The sequence below is a fragment of the Phaethon aethereus genome, assembly GCF_964289735.1.
Source record: "Phaethon aethereus genome assembly, chromosome: 17".
Lineage (NCBI taxonomy): Eukaryota > Metazoa > Chordata > Aves > Phaethontiformes > Phaethontidae > Phaethon > Phaethon aethereus.
Window position 1 is genome coordinate 12077520 of NC_138593.1, and position 17605 is coordinate 12095124.

The 17605-nt window shown below is 46.2% G+C and overlaps 4 protein-coding genes across 4 annotated transcripts; 1 reads left to right on the forward strand and 3 right to left on the reverse strand.

The window, feature by feature from the left end:
* Positions 1-723: 723 nt before the first annotated feature.
* Positions 724-2218, reverse strand: LOC309411090 (dynein light chain 1, cytoplasmic; the record flags this gene model as incomplete). The annotated part of the gene is made up of 2 exons (XM_082007631.1): positions 724-946; positions 2087-2218. 2 exons carry the CDS (start codon positions 2216-2218, stop codon positions 809-811), a joined length of 270 nt encoding a protein of 89 aa, XP_081863757.1. The 3' UTR covers positions 724-808.
* A 6245-nt stretch (positions 2219-8463) lies between these two features.
* On the reverse strand, positions 8464-10125 carry GATC (glutamyl-tRNA amidotransferase subunit C; the record flags this gene model as incomplete). The annotated part of the gene is made up of 4 exons (XM_082007825.1): positions 9875-10125; positions 9418-9584; positions 8899-9002; positions 8464-8519 (listed from the first exon to the last, which is right to left on the reverse strand). Exons 1-4 carry the CDS (start codon positions 10028-10030, stop codon positions 8464-8466), a joined length of 483 nt encoding a protein of 160 aa, XP_081863951.1. The 5' UTR covers positions 10031-10125.
* On the forward strand, positions 10038-10893 carry TRIAP1 (TP53 regulated inhibitor of apoptosis 1; the record flags this gene model as incomplete). The annotated part of the gene is made up of 2 exons (XM_082007827.1): positions 10038-10287; positions 10810-10893. The coding sequence occupies exons 1-2, from the start codon at positions 10141-10143 to the stop codon at positions 10891-10893; spliced, it is 231 nt and encodes a 76-aa protein (XP_081863953.1). The 5' UTR covers positions 10038-10140.
* A 2748-nt stretch (positions 10894-13641) lies between these two features.
* On the reverse strand, positions 13642-15099 carry COX6A1 (cytochrome c oxidase subunit 6A1; the record flags this gene model as incomplete). Its single annotated transcript, XM_082007904.1, has 3 exons — positions 13642-13913; positions 14509-14648; positions 14997-15099. 3 exons carry the CDS (start codon positions 15097-15099, stop codon positions 13827-13829), a joined length of 330 nt encoding a protein of 109 aa, XP_081864030.1. The 3' UTR covers positions 13642-13826.
* Between the last annotated feature and the right edge of the window lie 2506 nt (positions 15100-17605).

Consider the following 17605-nt stretch of genomic DNA (forward strand, 5'->3'; position numbering starts at 1 on the left):
ACAACATCTTTTTCTTTATCAGAACTAGATGCATAATCTCTACGGAAAAATGTGTGTTTCCTTGTGTTCTTTAAGCTACACTGTTGGGGAACAGATGCTTCTGTAGCAGGATACAGGGATATATTAAAAAAAAAAATCTAGAGGAAGTATAAATTTACATTCTAAAGTGATAGCTGTATAATGAACTAGTATGAAAATTTCTTTCTTCTGAAAATTGGGAGATGAAAGGACTATTGCTTTTTGCTCACCAGTTCACCTGAAATCAGAAAAGCAGCACCATGTATCTAAACTCCAGAATTTGCACTGGAGGTTTCTGCATACTGAAAATACACTTATCAAGAATTTAAAAACAGCCTCTTTTCTCTCAGGGAAGATAGCTCCTGTTGTTTTCAGTTACTGACTGATGACATATTCATAGATAAGCTTGGGCTTCAGATGGTGTGGATCTGGGGGGGGAATGAAGGGGAGGATGTTCCTTCTTCATTCACAGTGGAATAAAGAGGGTAATACAAGCACTAAGAGAGAAGAAGGGTAAAGAAAACTCTTAAAGGATAAACTTGTTCTGACAGTTTTATTAGCAAACAAGCTGTCTTTTGAAAGAAAATAAATACAAAGAAGACACTTCTGCATTTTTTTATAGCCACAATGAAAATACCAGCTGCTACAGCAAAATCCCTGACCATTAATAATACAACAAAAGACCTGAAGATGAAGGTTTGTTTCCTCAGGAAGGCTGAAGGTAGGAGGCTGTCTGAAGTCAGCACACAGTCCTGTAACCAGGTGCGAGTTTCAGTAACAGTCCGTGGTTCTAACCAGACTTGAAAAGAAGAATAGCGACTTGGCCGAGGTAGAAGTAGATGAAGTGCTTGGTCTCATGAGTCACGTAGCTGCCAAAGTTCCTTCCCACAATGCAGTGCCAAGTGGGATTGTATTTCTTGTCAAACTCCTGCAGAAGAGAGAACTAGGAATTCAGTGTTTTCATGAGAAATGTACTAATATTGTCTAGCTGGGGTTTTGTGCAATGCTATATCACTTGTTAGCAAGTATCACTTCTGGAAGAAGGCAATTAAGGAGCAGCATATGCTCTTAAGTGCAAGGATCATCTGTCACTTTATAATTCATCTGCTGCTTAGACCAAAAAAGAAAAAAAAAGTGCTTCTAAACTGAGCAGGAATAAGCTTAAAACATATGTTTGAGGAAGTCACTTTCCCCCAAAAGTCACACCATGATCTCAAACCATAACTTTTAAGACCTTCACTGCTTGTTCTGAATCTATATGAATTTAGCTATTACTTTGACTTCAGTAGCTGTTTTCAATAAGGCTGCTGAAAGGATTTTAGAATGGAACATTCTCTGCCACTTCTTTGATACCAGGTCGTGAGACCACATTCTTCCTACACACTGTAGTGAGGAGCCTGCTAAGACTTTCAAATAAACTCATGTGTACAGATCTACTAGGAGTAAAACTGTGCAGTCAGGGCTTATATACAGCATTATCTAACAGCCGTCAGCTGAAGAGACTTTTTGTGAGAGCATGCAAGAATTTGTATTCTGCTCAACCAAACCCTTCAACTACTTGCAGCTCAGTCAGGCTCCCAGTAGGAGTGAGAGAGAAAATCTGACAAACTGGAAGCTATGAACCATCTGTTCTGAGTTAGGAAGAACAGTTTGTCTTACATGTGGTGGAGAAAAAAAAAAACAAACCACAACCCCACAAAACCACTTCTTATTACAAGGTCAGCAATCGACCACTTCTCAAATAAGCTCCACAGACCCCTGTACTTTGTACCAGCTCATCAGTCACAGGGACAGTCAGCTGCCACTCTCTGTCCACCTGGACAATGCGACAGTGGCAGAAAAGGCTTAAGTAGAAGGTACTGCAAGAGAAAAGCAGGAGGGCCTGGAAAAGTCCACGTAAAGGGTGGGGAAAGGAACATAAGGACACCAGCCTACAGAGAAAGTCCAACTTGATTATCTAGTGTCTCTAGAACTTGTTTCTCTAGAACTACTTGCCTAGCAGCATTCTGCCTGCTTGATTTTTCGCGTGCATAGAGATTTCATGAGGACAGTGCAAGCAAACATTTACCTTCTTTATGTGAGCAGCAATGTCCTTCTCAATGTTGTACTTCTCCAAGGCCTGAGTAGCACACTCCACAGAGTCCTGCTGCATCTCTTCGGACATGTCTGCATTCTTGATCACTGCCTTTCGATCACTCATGGTTGTCTGTATTGAGCAAAGAAGAGAAGAATTCAAGGTTGCAGGAGCAGCCACCTGCCAGGATCACCTGCCAGGCAGTCACACAGGTACCATCATTCACAGCCAGTTCTCTGGGCCCACGCTGTGCCCACAGCCGTGCCTGGGCAGCGGTTTTGCCGGGTGTGGCAGAGGCACAAGCCTGTGCCCAGAGACAGGCGAACGGTGTCGCCACAGCCGGTGCCTCCAGGCGCTCCGGCCTGCAGCGACACAAGCACGGCCGGAGCGGGCTCAAAGCCCGCCGCCCCCCAGCCCCTCTACAGCTCGGCACGGCCCGGCGCAGGCCGGGAGCCCCGGGAGAGGGCGCAGCCGCTCCAGCGCCCGGCCCCGACGGCCTTTCCGTGCCGCGGGGAGGGGAACGGAGCCCCGCGCGGCCCCTGCCAGGGGCTCCGAGCCCGCGCGGCTCCAGGGAAGGCTCCCGCCTGCAGTTCCCAGGTACGCGGGAGAGGAGATGCAGCCGCTGGGGAGCACGGGGGAGCCACCAGGCGACGCGGGGTGTCGGGGCACCGGGGTGGCCCCAGTTCCGGTCTCTCTCGGCAGCCGCCCACGCCCCCGCCGCTCCCCTCACCGTTCGGCAGGCGTTGCAGGACTCGCCGTATGCAGAGCGGAGCGGCGCTGCGGTCTGGTCAATTCGCGCCGCCGACGCTTCTGAGCACCCGCGGCCCCGCCCCCTGCGCACCGCCGTCAGCCATTGGTCGCCGCCACCGCCCCCCCGAGCGCTCATTGGCCATGGCCCGGTGCTCTAGTAGGGTTTTACTCCTGCGTTTTCTTTCAGACCAGGATGCCTCGCGCCTGCGTCTGTTCCCATAGCGACCGGAGGCCGCGGAGGCGTGGTTGCAGCCCCGTGCTCGGCGGAACGAGGCCTGTGGGGTAGCCTCGATCGCCGCCGCAGGATGCAGGTGAGGTACCGGAGAGCACGCCCCGCACGTCCAACAGAGCGCCTGCTCTTGGGGATGTTAATGTAGATTTCAGCTGTGTATGGGAAGCCTCTGGTCCTGGCTCCTGTAATACTTGCCTTTGGCATTGTCTAGTGGTTCTGAGCTAAAACACCTGTTTCTTAAAGTATGTCCGCTGGCTTCTGTAAAACACCTTTGCATAGTTGGTACGTGAGCCCCAGAAGCCATGTTAGTACTCACCTCAACCCAGATCACAAACACCGAATTTAGCCCAGTAATCTCTGCAGCAGGCCCTTGTTTCTCTTTGAACTGGGATAGCTCTTTCAGTAAGATGCCCCTTACTGAGAGGAAAGCCCAACCATGTCAGAGGAAGGAGTTCCATAGCTTATAAATGGCACTTGATCATCTTTCCTTTTCATGTGTCTGTTTGCAATTTGTCTTTCAGACTAAGTGACCTCTGATAGAAATTTCTTTACCCATGTTTATCAAGTATGATGAAGCTGGCTCTAAACTTTGTCCTTCAGTGAACTGAATCCATCAGACTTCTTACACCTCATTTTAGGCATCTTTTGCAGACCTCACCATTTCTGCAACTCTTGCCTTTTTTTTTTTTTTTTCCCCCCCTTCTTTCTTCTTTAATGAAGCAAGGTGTTCTGGGAGATCCCCAGTGCTCTCTTCTGTTAGTTTCACCCTCCCTGGGGCACTTTCTGCTTATACTCTTGTCAGCAGCTAGAAAATTGCTGTTGAGTCTTCCATAGCTGGTGATCTGTTAATAACAGGACTCTGAACCATGTCTATAGCAAACAGCCCAGAATGACTTGAAAGAGGTTTTCAAATACTGGTTGGTAGGACTGCCGTTTCCTTGCAGAAATCAAAAAATCAAAACCAGTCATCCACCTCACTTGAAATGCAAATATTTTTCATGTTAGTACAGTATCGTTACCTGCTCACCGTCACTTGTAGCAAAAGTAGCGTAACTGCAAGGAACCTTTTGCTTTTGCAAGCTCTGAGGCAAGCTCAGAAGAATATATTGTCCCTAAAATACCAAAACTGGATAATGTAGTACTTTTGTCACTCTAGAGTATCTCAGAAATAACTTCTGACTTTAGCTTCCAGGTTGTAGCATTCCAATTAGAAGAGATGCAATTCACTGCTTTGCTTTTTGTCTTGCCATCAGGAGTGTATGTCAGGGACAACTCTGAAAGTTATGAAATTAAGGGAAGTTGGTTTATATGCAGCAGATGAAAGGGCATAAGAGACCTTGTGTGCTAGCAACCTGAAAAAGCTTTGAATAGTCTTGGGGCTGCAGTAAGCAATTCATTTACAGAACTGTGTGTAGTATCTGCAGCACTAGCAATGGTTCTTTGAGTACTAGACAGTTTTGTGCTGACAGAACTGAACCATTTTACAGTCTTCCCAGTGCTTACAATGAACTTCAGAAACACACAGGAATCTCTGAGGACGTGGTTGTGTTTGGTAGCTGCAGGCAAATTTCTACGCATTTATTAAGAAATGGTTAGCTGAAGGAACAGTTGTGATGACGACTGCAGGAAATGTCGGTGTGGTTGGATACACGTCGTTAGCGAGAAACATTAAAGCCAGGGATACATGGCTTTAAAGAGAAACATAACATTAGAGTCTTACTTGTTAATCTAGAATATAAAAGTATAACTTCCCTCAGGACAGAGCTGCAGGGGAAGGCAGAACAAATACACACAGGAGATGACACCTGGAGTAGAGGAGGTGCTGAAGAAAATTGGGTAATGGATAAGTCATATCATGAGATTCCTCTTGCAGATGGAGGTTATATTGTAAGCACTTTTCAACTGAGTTTTTTTTTTTTTTTTTCTCTGTGCTGAATACTGTATCACTGTATCTAACTGAGATTTTTCTTGGGGCTCCTAGTTACTACCAAATTATAAAATATTCATTATTAGCAATAAAACAACTTCCATTTTCTTTTTTCCATAAAACTGAAGAAATCTACACCTTGAAATTCTCTTTGTAATTCTGGAATCTATATGCTAGGTCTTGAATTCAATTTTATATGTTACATAGTAACATATAAAGATCTACATAGTAGTGGAAATACCGTAGCAGGTCTAAGTCACATTATCTCCATGGTCTCCGGGGAAACTGGACACATTTACATAATCTCAGAATCTGCCTTCCTTTTGTTGTGTTTTGGGGTTTTTTTTACCAGATTTTTTTCTTTTTGCTGTACTATTAACCTCTCAGAAAAGATGAGTTATCTCACAAATATACATTACATTTGCCACACTGCAGTTACAAGGAATTTACAGGTAGCGATTTTATTACACGAGTCGTTAACTGTATCTGTTCACCTGCCTGGGTTATAAATCGCGTTGTGGCAGAACCCTCTGAACATCTGACCCAGATCCAGACCCGCTTGCACACTGAGGCCCTGTGGTGAAAGCAGGTGAACTGGCACCATCTTGTCTCCACCTCAGGGTGCAGCTGGGGCCCAGGGGGGCTTCATGCCATCCCGTGGGGCACAGCATGCACATTAGACATGCCAAGGGCAGGCTGAGGCACTAATGTATTCTGCCCCATAGGCAGCTCATCCGGGCTTTGCCAGGGTTTCTGTTTTGGTGGTTGCAGGTGTCTGAGTCAGGGCTGTAATTCCCTTATTAGTGGTGAAGCTGCAACAAACCCCTTCATTAAGGAAATGTTTGTGTTCCACTTTAAATGCAGTTTGGGCTGCAGGGAACAAGCATCAGGGCAGTCTGTTCTCTCATTGGAGTGCATGGGTAAGGGAGCAGCAGTGAACTGGCAGTTTTAGGCTTAGCTTGTGCTGTGTTGGGAATGTGGGATCATCTTTGTCCAAATTGTTGGTTTGGTTGTTGCTTTTAAATACTTACTTGATGATATATTGTGTTGGAAGCTCCTGCAGCCATGCAGTTCACTCTCAAATTCCTCTTCTTTTTTCTACATAAATAACATTGTTCCCATTCTCTCCGATAGTCAAAGGAGGCAGCCAAAATGGATAGAACAAGTGGGGATTTCTCAAACTGGAAATTCTCTACTAACATGCTTATTGTATGGCGTGACTTGAGATCTTCCCTTGTCATGACTGATATATGCATCATAAATGACTTTTAAGTTGAGCTTGTGTATTTTTAAAACTTGTAGCATTTGCAAGGTCTGAATCTTGAAAAGCCTGAGACTAAAGCACTAATACAGTGTTACAGCTTTACAGAGAACTGGATTAGTGGGGGTTAATAGAGACTTCAACTCAACCCCCTTGAAAGAATTCAAGTATTGTAATAATTACATGTTTTAGGCATATATGTCTGTATGTATGTGTATATATTATGGAAGCTTAAACAAATAATGAAGTAACTGCCAGAGAAATATGAAAAATGAGTTCCATAAACAAAACAGTTCAAAGCTTACCAAATGTACAGCCTTTGAGGGTAGTGAGTGAAAGTGGATCCTACCCAGTAGCTCTGATTTCTTACACCAGCAAAGACAGCAGTAGTTCTTTTCACTCAGCCTTGTTTTTTCCATTAAATATGTGGCACATAATGAATGTCCCGAGAGGGAGCTTGTCAAAGCAGTTTGTAAATGCGGTATTAAAAGCAAGCTACTAATGGCTGAACCTAGTACCAGTACTGTTCAAACTCCAGTATTTTTTTCAGTGTTTTTCAAATTATGATACTTCTAATATGCTTGGTTGACTTTTGAGATGTTAAGAAACAACACATGTATATCATTAATCTCAGATTTATGTTACCTCTTGTTTGCAGGGATGTGGAAGATGTAGTTCATAGGAGAAATCGTTGTTATGGCCGTGCTTGGGACTTTCTCTATCAGACAGCTGGCAGGACTTGAAGGGACACATGCACCAAGCTGGTGGTGTTTATTATGCAGATGTACAGGAAGACAGAATGGGAATGGCTTTTCTCTGAAAAAAGATACAGAATGTGCACTGTGTAAGCTGGATGACATCAAGTTACAGTCTCCTGAGGTGAGTTTCTGCTCTCAGGGGAAGCATGTGCCTGCATGGTCATGGAAGAGCCTACCTTCCTATTCTGGTCAGGCTCTCAAGAGCTGTAAGAGCAGACTCAGAACCGGTGATTAGTAGTATCCTATTACGGTAACTTATGGGGTCTTTTCTAGCACTTCCAAAGAATATTCCGCTGTGGCTCAGGATGTAAGTCTATGCAGTAGAAAAGATCATTACAAGAAAATTGTAATAAATAAATCTGGATTCTTAAATCTGTATGTGGACAGGGCACCACTGAGGAAGAAAAGTTACTGCTTCTTCTGTTAAGAAGCTGTTGCTAGCTTCCCGATAGCAATGTCTGTCTGCCACACTAAAGGGTACTAGGGTAATTGTATTTCTAAAACCTGTTCCACAAAAAGTAACCGTTACAGTGCATGTTTAGTTCACTGTGCCAACAGAACAAAATGCCAAGTTCACAAGTAATTACATTCTTTATTTACAACAAACTTAGCCACACAGGATATTTTAAATAACACAAACAACTGCAATGTTTTGTTTGAAACAGAAAAATGGTTTAATCCAGGAAATATGGCTAGCATCACTAGAGATACACGTCTGGTATACAGAAATATTTATGGCAAATATTTTTAATTTTAGAGAAGCTATTTCTGTGTATGAAAAGTTCTTTCTCAAATTATGTACAACTCCTAGTATTTAATTTGTGACAATAAAAATACAAAGTGGGACATAGAAGGTAACCCATACAGATGTGGAACACAGAGATAAAATAGAAATATTCAACAGAAGCAAAATATTTGAGTGAATCATTGTCTCAAAGTGCCTTTTCTTCCGTAATGAAAATCTGAGTTCTGTCTGTATGTCAAAGAGCCATTCAGCAATGTTACAGACTCTTCCATACCAGACTTTGTTACTTTTGACAGGCTCAGAGCCAGAGTCGAGAAACAGGCAAATACAGCTTTACAACCTCCCTTGTTTTCCTGACAAACTTGTGGAGGAAAAATATAGTGTTCTGGGGTTTTTAATCATCCCCTTTTCATGTTCTCTTTAAAGCCTTTAAGCCATTCAGTATCTTAAAGAATAATATCAAATTCACTGTGCTGAAGAAAAGCACAAAGGTCATCTGTCATGCTGCCTTCCAGCATCATAACCTTGAATATTTCAGTAGCACTACTAAACTTTTTACACCTTCCTCCTTCTGCAAATTGTCTTGCAAGCGCTCTTCTTTCGATCAAAATGCATGTCAGGGTTTCTCAGCTGTGACTGCACAAGCCTTAGTTTTCCCAGATAAAATACCAAAATGGCGTTTGGCTCCTGGGCTGTTGCTAAGAGCCCTGCAGAAAAGTCTCTCGTTCTTCTAGCTTTGGTAACGGGATGTTACCTGATAGAAAACAGAAAGTTGCGTGAGACCAGCTGTAAAGGTACCTTCTCGGTGGTACAGCTTAGCAGAAAAGCGCTTCTCCAGTTTATTCTAAGCACGTACAGGCAGCTTAAATTTCTTGCACAAGTAAGGAAACTAAGTCCTCTCTGAATTCCTGTAAATAATCATTCAACATGTGCAGTAACTTTAGAGTAAGGTTAGCTTCTGTACTGCTTTTGAACCAATAGACTGCAGACTGTTCTATACAGATGGCTAGTTATTTATTGTAGTAATTCCTTGTTACTAGCTAGTATTTCTGAAAGTAAATGCAGCAATGGTGGGTTACGTTCCTCAGGTTAATTCAAGCAAAATTAAGAGGTTTTTATAAGCAAGACAATACCTGGTGGGGCTACAAAATACTCCTCTACTTTCTCTCTGGCATTTTTAAGCAGCTCGTTCGTGCAGTTGCCTTCTGTGACATCATCTTCTCTGAGATACAGACACCTGAAGAACAAAGATTACTAGCCTGTCTTTAAGCTATTCTATGAATACGAAGTATGAAGTGTGGCTTATCTCTAAAGCTGGTTTTGGTCTTAGGTAAGTGGCAAGACAAGTACTGGGACATTTTGAAGCAACAAAGAATGCCACTGACAGATACTTGGGGAGCAGCATGTGCAGATCCTTCATGACAAGTAAGATACACAAAGGAACTGGAGTACTCCTTTGCTGTGCTTACACAGAAAGGTCACGGGTGACCTGACAATCTTCCTTCCACACAAAACCACGATAAGACTTCGCTGTAAGCAAAGGGGCCAAATGCATAACCAGGGTCATTCCCGGGGGGGGGGAGGAAAAAAAGTTACAAAAGCAAATGGTTTGATATATTAACAGTTAAAAGGAGGCTGCTGTGGTTCATTACCTGTCCTCCAGGACCGAATCCATCGGCTCTACGCCATCGGTGTTTACTTCATGAAGCTGATCAGCAAACTGGATTGCTTTCTGCAGCCGCTCCACACCCTCTGCATCGCGGAAATCAACCAGGGCCAGGTGTTCCAAGTGATCCAGCACTTCCACCGTCACCTTTTGCTGTACAAATACGGACAAAAAAGGCAAACGTGAGCAAGTTTAATGCAGCGCTACTTTTCTTTTTTTTAACCAAAACCTGGTTACATGGCAGAATCCCGAGTTTACATCTGCTGGGACACTTTCTTGGAAAATTAACTTTAATCGAACTCGTGTTTTCTCCTCCTAATCTCCGCCTAGCGGAGGGCGAACCGGAGCTGACGCCCGTTCCGGTAACTCAGCGGGCGCCGTTTCGGGGCTGCACGCGTCCCTCCCGCCCTCCTCCCGGCGCTGCTCCGGCCGCGCCGCCCTACCTGCGGGGGCGGCCGCTGCTCGTCGTGCTTCCACGCCGGGCGCGGAGGTACCTGTGTGGGGGGCGCAGCGGGCGCCGTCGGCGCGGCCCGGGCAGGAAGGACCCGCAGCGGCAGCGCCCCCGCCCGCAGCCATCGGCTGAGGTACAGCGCCAGCATCTCGCGCTAACTCCGGCGGCTCTTACGTCACTTCGCCGCGCCGGAAGTACGTCAGAGCGGCGGCGCGGCCGGCCCGCTGTGGTGACAGGGCGGGGGCCGCCGCCGCCGCCATGAACAGTGTGGGTGAGGCGTGCACCGAGCTGAAGCGCGAGTACGACCAGTGCTTCAACCGCTGGTTCGCCGAGAAGTTCCTCAAGGGCGAGAGCGCCGGGGACCCCTGCGGGCAGCTCTTCAAGCGCTACCAGCTCTGCGTGCAGGTGCGTGCAGTGCTCGCGCCCGCCCGCCCGGGCTGCCTGGTTTGTTGCTGCGGATTTGGTACGCGAGTACCCTCACGTCTCTCGTAGTGCTCCTCCTTCACTTTCCGCCCCACGTGTGCTTCCGCCGGACTTACTGTTCTTAACACTCTCCCGGTAGCCGCAAGAGGAGCTCTCGCCCGCAGCTGCGCACCCCACCGCGCTGCTCCGGATTCTCTCGTCTCCCGTTTCTGCCCGTCATGACGTATTATATGTTACAGGCATCTCTTACTGTATTTTTCTCGATAACGTAAGTTCTTCAGCCTGCTGATTTAGAGGCTGTGGTACGTTTATGTGATAGGATCCAGATTGTAGGTCAGCGTGAGTTCTTGGTACATACTTGAACATCTCTTAATATCGAAGCTTTATCCAAATCAGTCTTAAGACTACTTTTTCTAGATCATGTTTTGTACCAAAGATTACATTACTTTGCACTATGAAGATGTGTCAAGTTTAATTTGCGGTGTGTGTGTGTTTTCTTTTCAGAAAGCGATCAAGGAAAAGGATATACCCATTGAAGGCCTGGAGTTCATGGGCCCAAGCAAAGGAAAAACTGAAAACTCCTCTTGACCTCAACTGTATGGATTGAGCCACTAATGTGAGCCTTTGGACTAAGCAACACCACCAGGCATAAGACTAGATGCCACCTGGATAAGACCTTTGTTAAGCTGCTTTCTAGGAAATCTAGGAATCTTCTCCGCTTGTAAAAACAAACAGCCACAAAAAAAAAGACTGGGTCATGTGGTAACTACTGCCTCCTTTTCAATGAATTTTGGTGGTGGTTCAGCATCTAACAAACATTGTGAAAAGCCGTTTGAACTAACTTCCTATTGAATGTACTCTATAATGGGAGAATGCTTATTAGAGAGGGCTGGGATAGTAGTTGCTTTGTGACAATTTCTCTTGCTTATTTATGTAACACTTGAAAGTGTTTAAAAAGACTATGAAGGAGGTTGATTTACTTTGTCTTGTCTCTATGCTGCTGAATTTTGGTGGAAGAAGTTTGTTTTATATGATCCTGAATGCTGAGGGGCTAAAGTTTTGTTTTGTATCAGCAACAGAGATTGTATAAAAGCACTCTATTGGACCTGCAGTAACTTAGCTAAAATAAATACACTCAGGTTATATTTTGTTCAAGTAGATAACTGTCCAGTTAGAGATCTGACTGTGATCTCTAGGAGGGACGGAGGTGGCCTACAACAGAAGCTCAAGAGGACGCTTTTAATGCAGAGGCTGCTTCTTAGCCTTTTCTGAGGTACTGAAACAACGCTGAACTTAAATTCTCTCTCCTTTAGCATTATGCATTCCTGCAGTAAAACTGCACTGCAGCCCTGGCTGTCCTTTTCCACACTACCACAAAGCACCAGGCTGACCACAACCACTGTTGGACTTTTGCTTGTGTGTTGAATGCGGGAAACACTGGGATGAAGCTGGACAGCTGATAATGTTAAAAGCCCCAGCTGCTGCTTGGGGGTCTCGCTTGCTCACGAAGCTGCTCCTGAACAGTGTGTACTTTATACCTAGGAAAGCAAACAAAAGTTATTTGTACTGGCTTGTAAACTGCAGAAATGCTTGCAGCAACTAGAACTTTTTTCTAGTTCTAGTTTTTGTAAGAGAAGCGAGGGATTTTTGGTGTTTGGAAGAGATGCAAGGAATTGGGGTCCATCCCATCCAGTGGCCCTGTGAGTACTGTGGCAGGGGAGGAGATTTCTGTTGATCCTTATACAGGGATGGAGGAAAGCTATCCCCTCATGACACCAACACAGGTGAAAGAGTAAAAAATACTATAGCCCGGGCACAAAAGAGAAGCCAACTTCCTAATTCTCCTAGGATTACAGTGAGGGAAAAAGTGAGCTTCACTCTTTTAGCTTTTAAGCAGTGCCTGAAGGATCATTCAGAGATTTTACTTTTTTAAAACATTTTTTAAAAAGCTGGTCTGCACCACAGCTGCTCAGTAATGACGCCAGACACCAGGAGTAGTGTGGGACTTGTGTAGAACATCAGGAACTGTAGCAGGCTGGGGCCGTCATTTCTCTGCCTTCAGCGATGCCTTAACACTCCGTGGGAGCACAGCCACGTAGCCTGGGTTAGCCACACTCCTTTTCTCAGGTGCATGAGACAGCTAGTGCAATGTCAGTACAGGGATTAAATGTAGCACTTAAAAACCAAGCTGTTGATGCTTAAACTGCTGGGTCGCTCAGGTATAAATAAAAATAGTAAATTACAGGAAAAGGCTTTTTTCCCAGGAATAACACATACAACCATTTTGCTTTTCTATGATCTTCATGTAGGAATATATGTTGTGTCATTTTTTTACTTTTGAAACAACTGTGCCCAGTAGTGCCTTGTTCTGTGCTTTTAACACAGAAAAGCTTGTCTTAGCGGTCATTTTACTAGTAAATAGATGAAATAAATTGCATCGAAACGTGGGGAGGGGTGTCCCACAGTGCCCACTTTGAGGTTCTCACTTGCCATCTATCACTCTTTTCAGCAGCAAGATGCCAAATCAGGTGCTGCATTCTTCTTTTTGGGAAAAACAGTATTAATGACAGCTAAGACAGCTCTCTCTTTCATAGCATGCAAAAAACCATAGAAGTTGCAGAAGGTATTGGAAAGTGGTTGACTTGCAGAGAAGAAAAACTTCAAAATTAATACTGTACTGGAACAGAGTTGGGGCTTTAGAATTGGTTGTTAGCTATGGAAGGTCATTAAGCTCTTCTAGGTTAAGATCCTAAGTGACACAGTTTACATTATACACATGTATGCCATGGAGCAAAAATTGTTTTAATTTGTAACACCTGTATGAGAGACTTTGTACAAACACGCTGCAATTTTATGGAAAGCAGAGTTGTGAGCAATGTAAGCGCTGATATACTAGAAAATTTGGGAGCTGAAGATTAACATTGTGAAGGCCCACGGAGCTTAATTAAACATCTTTGCTGCCACTCCCTCTCCCAGAAGGGGCTAAGAGAAAATTGCCTTCATGACTGTTAATAAATATTGCAGTAGCTGATTATGGAGAACGTGCTTCAATATATACTGAATTTTAATCTACAGTAGCTATGATAGCTTTTCATCTGGCTGTGAGTTTACAGTGATCAGTTAAACCAGACATGAAGATTGTGAAATCGAGTAATGTCCCATGCTGAACACATTCCTGTTGTTAGCGTTATCAGCTACAGGAGCAGGTATTAACATTCAGGCAGTCAAAACCCTTTGCTCCTGCACCATATCCTGTGGGAAGCCTCAATGTTTTAAGCAAACACTGAACTAAAGAACTTCTCAGGATTCAGATTAACAAAAAAGCCAGATCCTAAATTCAAGTTCAGAGTTGTTTATTTAAAGGACCTCTACACAAGTTCAGACAAGAGGCCACAGTGCCATTCAGCTTCATCACAGAAGAAATGTAGAGTTTCTTAAATGATGGTTCCCTAAACAATGGTTCCCACACAACATTCTGGTCCAAGACAGGAAAAGCCAAAGTTCTGGCTGTGGTCAGCATCTTAGTTTTCATCTTCATAACCGGTTGGGAGAGCATTAACATGTGGGTTGTGGAATAGAGTTTTGTTCCCATCACCCCAAGGGAAAGGCTGTTGAAAGAAGAAAGAAAATAAGCCAGTGGCAGCTAACTGAACGATCGATACAGCACAGGAAATCAACAGCAATATGAATTCAAACATCACATAGCTTGATGGGCTGATGAATTCAGCAAGTTGGCATCTGGTCACACGCTGTAGGAAGGAAGAGTTGGAAAACAGTCTCCCTTAGCTGGGAGCCACCATCTCTAGACAACGTGATCTGTGCTCTTGCTTAAACATCAGCTGTGCTATACTACAAGAACCCCAGTTTTGACAATTTGGGATCTCCTCTGTTAGCTTTTAGATCTGTATTAGTTTAAGGTAAGTACAGCAGCTCTAGCACCAAAGTGCTTTTCAGCCAGACGTGAGCAGGATTACTTGGGGGGGGGGGGGGGGGGGGGGAAGGCCTGTGAATACCATGGGTAGTTATGTGACCCGAGAGAAACTCTTTTGCTGCCTCAGAAACAAAGGCATGAGTTAAGATCACAGCTATGTACACAGCACCTCATGTAGCAGACAAGTAAGTAAAAGACACTGTAGTAATCTCAGATGAAGTTCTGCAATCACGGAAAAAAAGAGGGCCTTTAAACACAGCTGGTAAACGTACCTTGGTCCTGATCCGGAGGTGAGCGTAAGGAACAAACTCAGGTCGCTCGTGCTCATGCTGTGCTTTCAAGTAGCAGTTCAGCATGCAAACACCAACCCCGGGCAGAGCCACAACGAAGCTCAGGAGCTTCCACAGGCGAGCTAGTAGGAAGTGTTACATGAATTAGAACGACACCATTTCTGCCAGTGTTAGTGACCCGAGAGCACGTTAAATGCAATTAGTACATTAACGAGGAATTACACTCGACGTTTAGAATAGGGAGAAGCGACAGCTCCCCTCTCCTGGGGGGGATCCTGGGCTCAGGGGTCAAGCCACGGCTCTTCCGGGGAGGCTGCCGCCCCTCGCCGGGGCTCACACCGCCGGGGCCTGCCGAGCGCCCCGGTTCCGCGGCGCAGCCCCGCTCGCCGCAAAGGACACCGGCTGTCAAGGGCAGCGGTACGCCGCCCGCAGGCCCCGCCTACGCCCTCGCCCCGAACCTCGCCCGTTACCTCCGCCGCCCTCGTGTGCCGCGGCCGACATGCTCCGCCCCGGCAGGGAGCGCGGGGCGGCGGCACCGAGCAGCAGCCGGGAGACTCTTCCGAGCGCCGCCATCCTCCCCAGCGTCCGCGGGCACGCACCGGAACCGGAACCGACGGCGGCCGGCAGGGGACAGAACAGCTGCGCGCGCCGCCGGCTCCGAGCATGCGCACTCCGCGCCCATCACGAGCCTGACCTTGAGCAGCAGCGGGCAGAGGCCGCCTAGCTGCGCATGCGCTGTTCTCCGGAGGGGGGGGAAGGGGAGGGAAGGGGAGGGAGGCGCCGTTAGTGACGTTGGCGTTGCGCTGTGTTATTTAAGGCGGGGGGGAGGGGATCGTCGCCATCTTGGTGCTGAGGGGAGGGACCGGTGCTGCGGCTTGGGGAAGGTTGCCCTGTGAGCAGCCCCGGAGCTGTGGCGGCAGGCAGGGTGTGGGAGAGGGCTGGCGCGTCCCAGGCGTGAGGGGACCTACGTGCTCCTCGGGCAGGGCTGGTCCGGAACTGGGGCAGCCGGGAGGGAGCGAAGGAGCCTGGTGCCCTGGAGCGGGCTGCAGAGGGGCACAGAGAAGGGTGGCTGCGGCAGGGTGGCTGTGGCGGCTGGCAGTGATTCGTGCTGGCTTCCACTGGGTGTTGAAGGGCCACGCAGGGTGGGACCCGTGACCACGCGGCTCTCCAGATCAGAAGGAAACGTGCCCATCTATGGCATCGCGTACAGGGAAAGTTGGGGAGGGATGTCTCCCTGTGTGGATGTCCATGAGTGAGTTTCAGAGACTGTTCAGTGTAGGTGGCCTAGGAGACAGCACTGGGATCCTGTGTGGACTTCCCTGGCAGCGAAGCGATGGCACAGCTGTATTTGAGTTTCTTTTATGCAGCGGCAGAGAAGGGCTGTTACATGTGTTAATGTGACTTTTTCACGTTAGGGACCAATCCCATCACTGGGCTATAAAAGCTGTTTCAATCATGACAGTAAAAAGATGTTTGTCATTAATGAAATGCAATTTTTGTAACCACTGATGTGTTTTTAATTATGTGGATTCCTGGGATTATTCTGCTGAAATAATAACATCACTTGAATAAACACAACCACTCCAGGGGAAAAAAAAAATAGTAATTACTTTGCAAGTATCTAGATCCTATTTTATTATCATTCTTTACTGGAGCCTGATGGGTGGCTGTTTGACCTTTGGTAGAAGCCATGTAAGTGGAGAGAACGTTTTCAAACACTTCAAACCCCACAGTAAAATGAGAGGACTCCTGCAGTGGATGTAGAGACTGAAACAAAGTGGGGAAGTGGAGAAACGGGGCTTTCAGGAAGGGATGGTGGTAAAGTCTGGGCTGTGAGCAAGTGATGGTGAAGGACTTTTACTTTCTTCCTAACAAGGTATCTTTGTTTGTGAAAGGAGAAGGAGGAGGTTTGTGTGTCAATATGAAGATCTGTGAAAGATGAAGAGCAGCTGAAGAAAACTGCAAGAGCTCCATCCTGGTTTGTGATGATGTTCTTACACAGTGCTCTCTGGCCAAGGGTAGTACAGGCTCACACTTCACCTTGATCCCACAAAACTGAGCACTTTTCTCTTGGCAAGACCAAAGCATGTATCACGGCTGAGTTGCTGTTACAGCATGGTTGTTAGATGGTAGGGAGCTGTGTTTGCTGCTTGGGGGCATGATTTCTTTTCCCTTTTTCATATAGAGCAGGGCTCATGTTCAAATTTACTGTGTAGCATATAGGAATGCCAGGATGACCAGGGTATTGGAAAGCTGTTGTGAAACATACCTTGGCATAAAAATATTGCTCAGTTGTTTACTGTATCTTTGCAGTGTAAACTGTTAATAACTTATTCTCCTTATTTTTCTAAATGACAATTACCTCTTCCAGCAATTTGCTTTCGTATTATCTCATTTAATAAATCATTTTAAGAACAGTCCTTCTTCCATACTTAAAGGAGAAGTTATTCCCTAGTGGCATTGTGTGTACCTACAGAAGTGTTCTTCTGTCTTTATCGACATGATGCATTTTGGACAGTACAGACCTGAAACCAGTGCAGTTTACCATGTGCACAAACACCTGCTTTGCTGAATGAGGTTGGGAATGTTATGTCATTTGACATTTGGCGGCTGGCAGTGATTCGTGCTGGCTTCCACTGGGTGTTGAAGGGCCACGCAGGGTGGCGTGACGCCATGTCAAAGTGCACTTCTGCACTTTGGCCACAACAACCCCATGCAATGCTACAGGGTTGGGGAGGAGTGGCTAGAGAGCAGCCCGGCAGAAAGGGACCTGGGGGTGCTGGTTGACAGCTTGCTGAACATGAGCCGGCAGTGTGCCCAGGTGGCCAAGAAGGCCAACAGCGTCCTGGCCTGTATCAGGAATAGTGTGGCCAGCAGGAGTAGGGAAGTGATTGTGCCCCTGTACTCGGCACTGGTGAGGCCGCACCTTGAATACTGTGTTCAGTTTTGGGCCCCTCACTACAAGAAGGATGTTGAGGTGCTGGAGCGTGTCCAGAGAAGGGCAACGAAGCTGGTGAGGGGTCTGGAGCACAAGTCTTATGAGGAGCAGCTGAGGGAACTGGGGTTGTTCAGTCTGGAG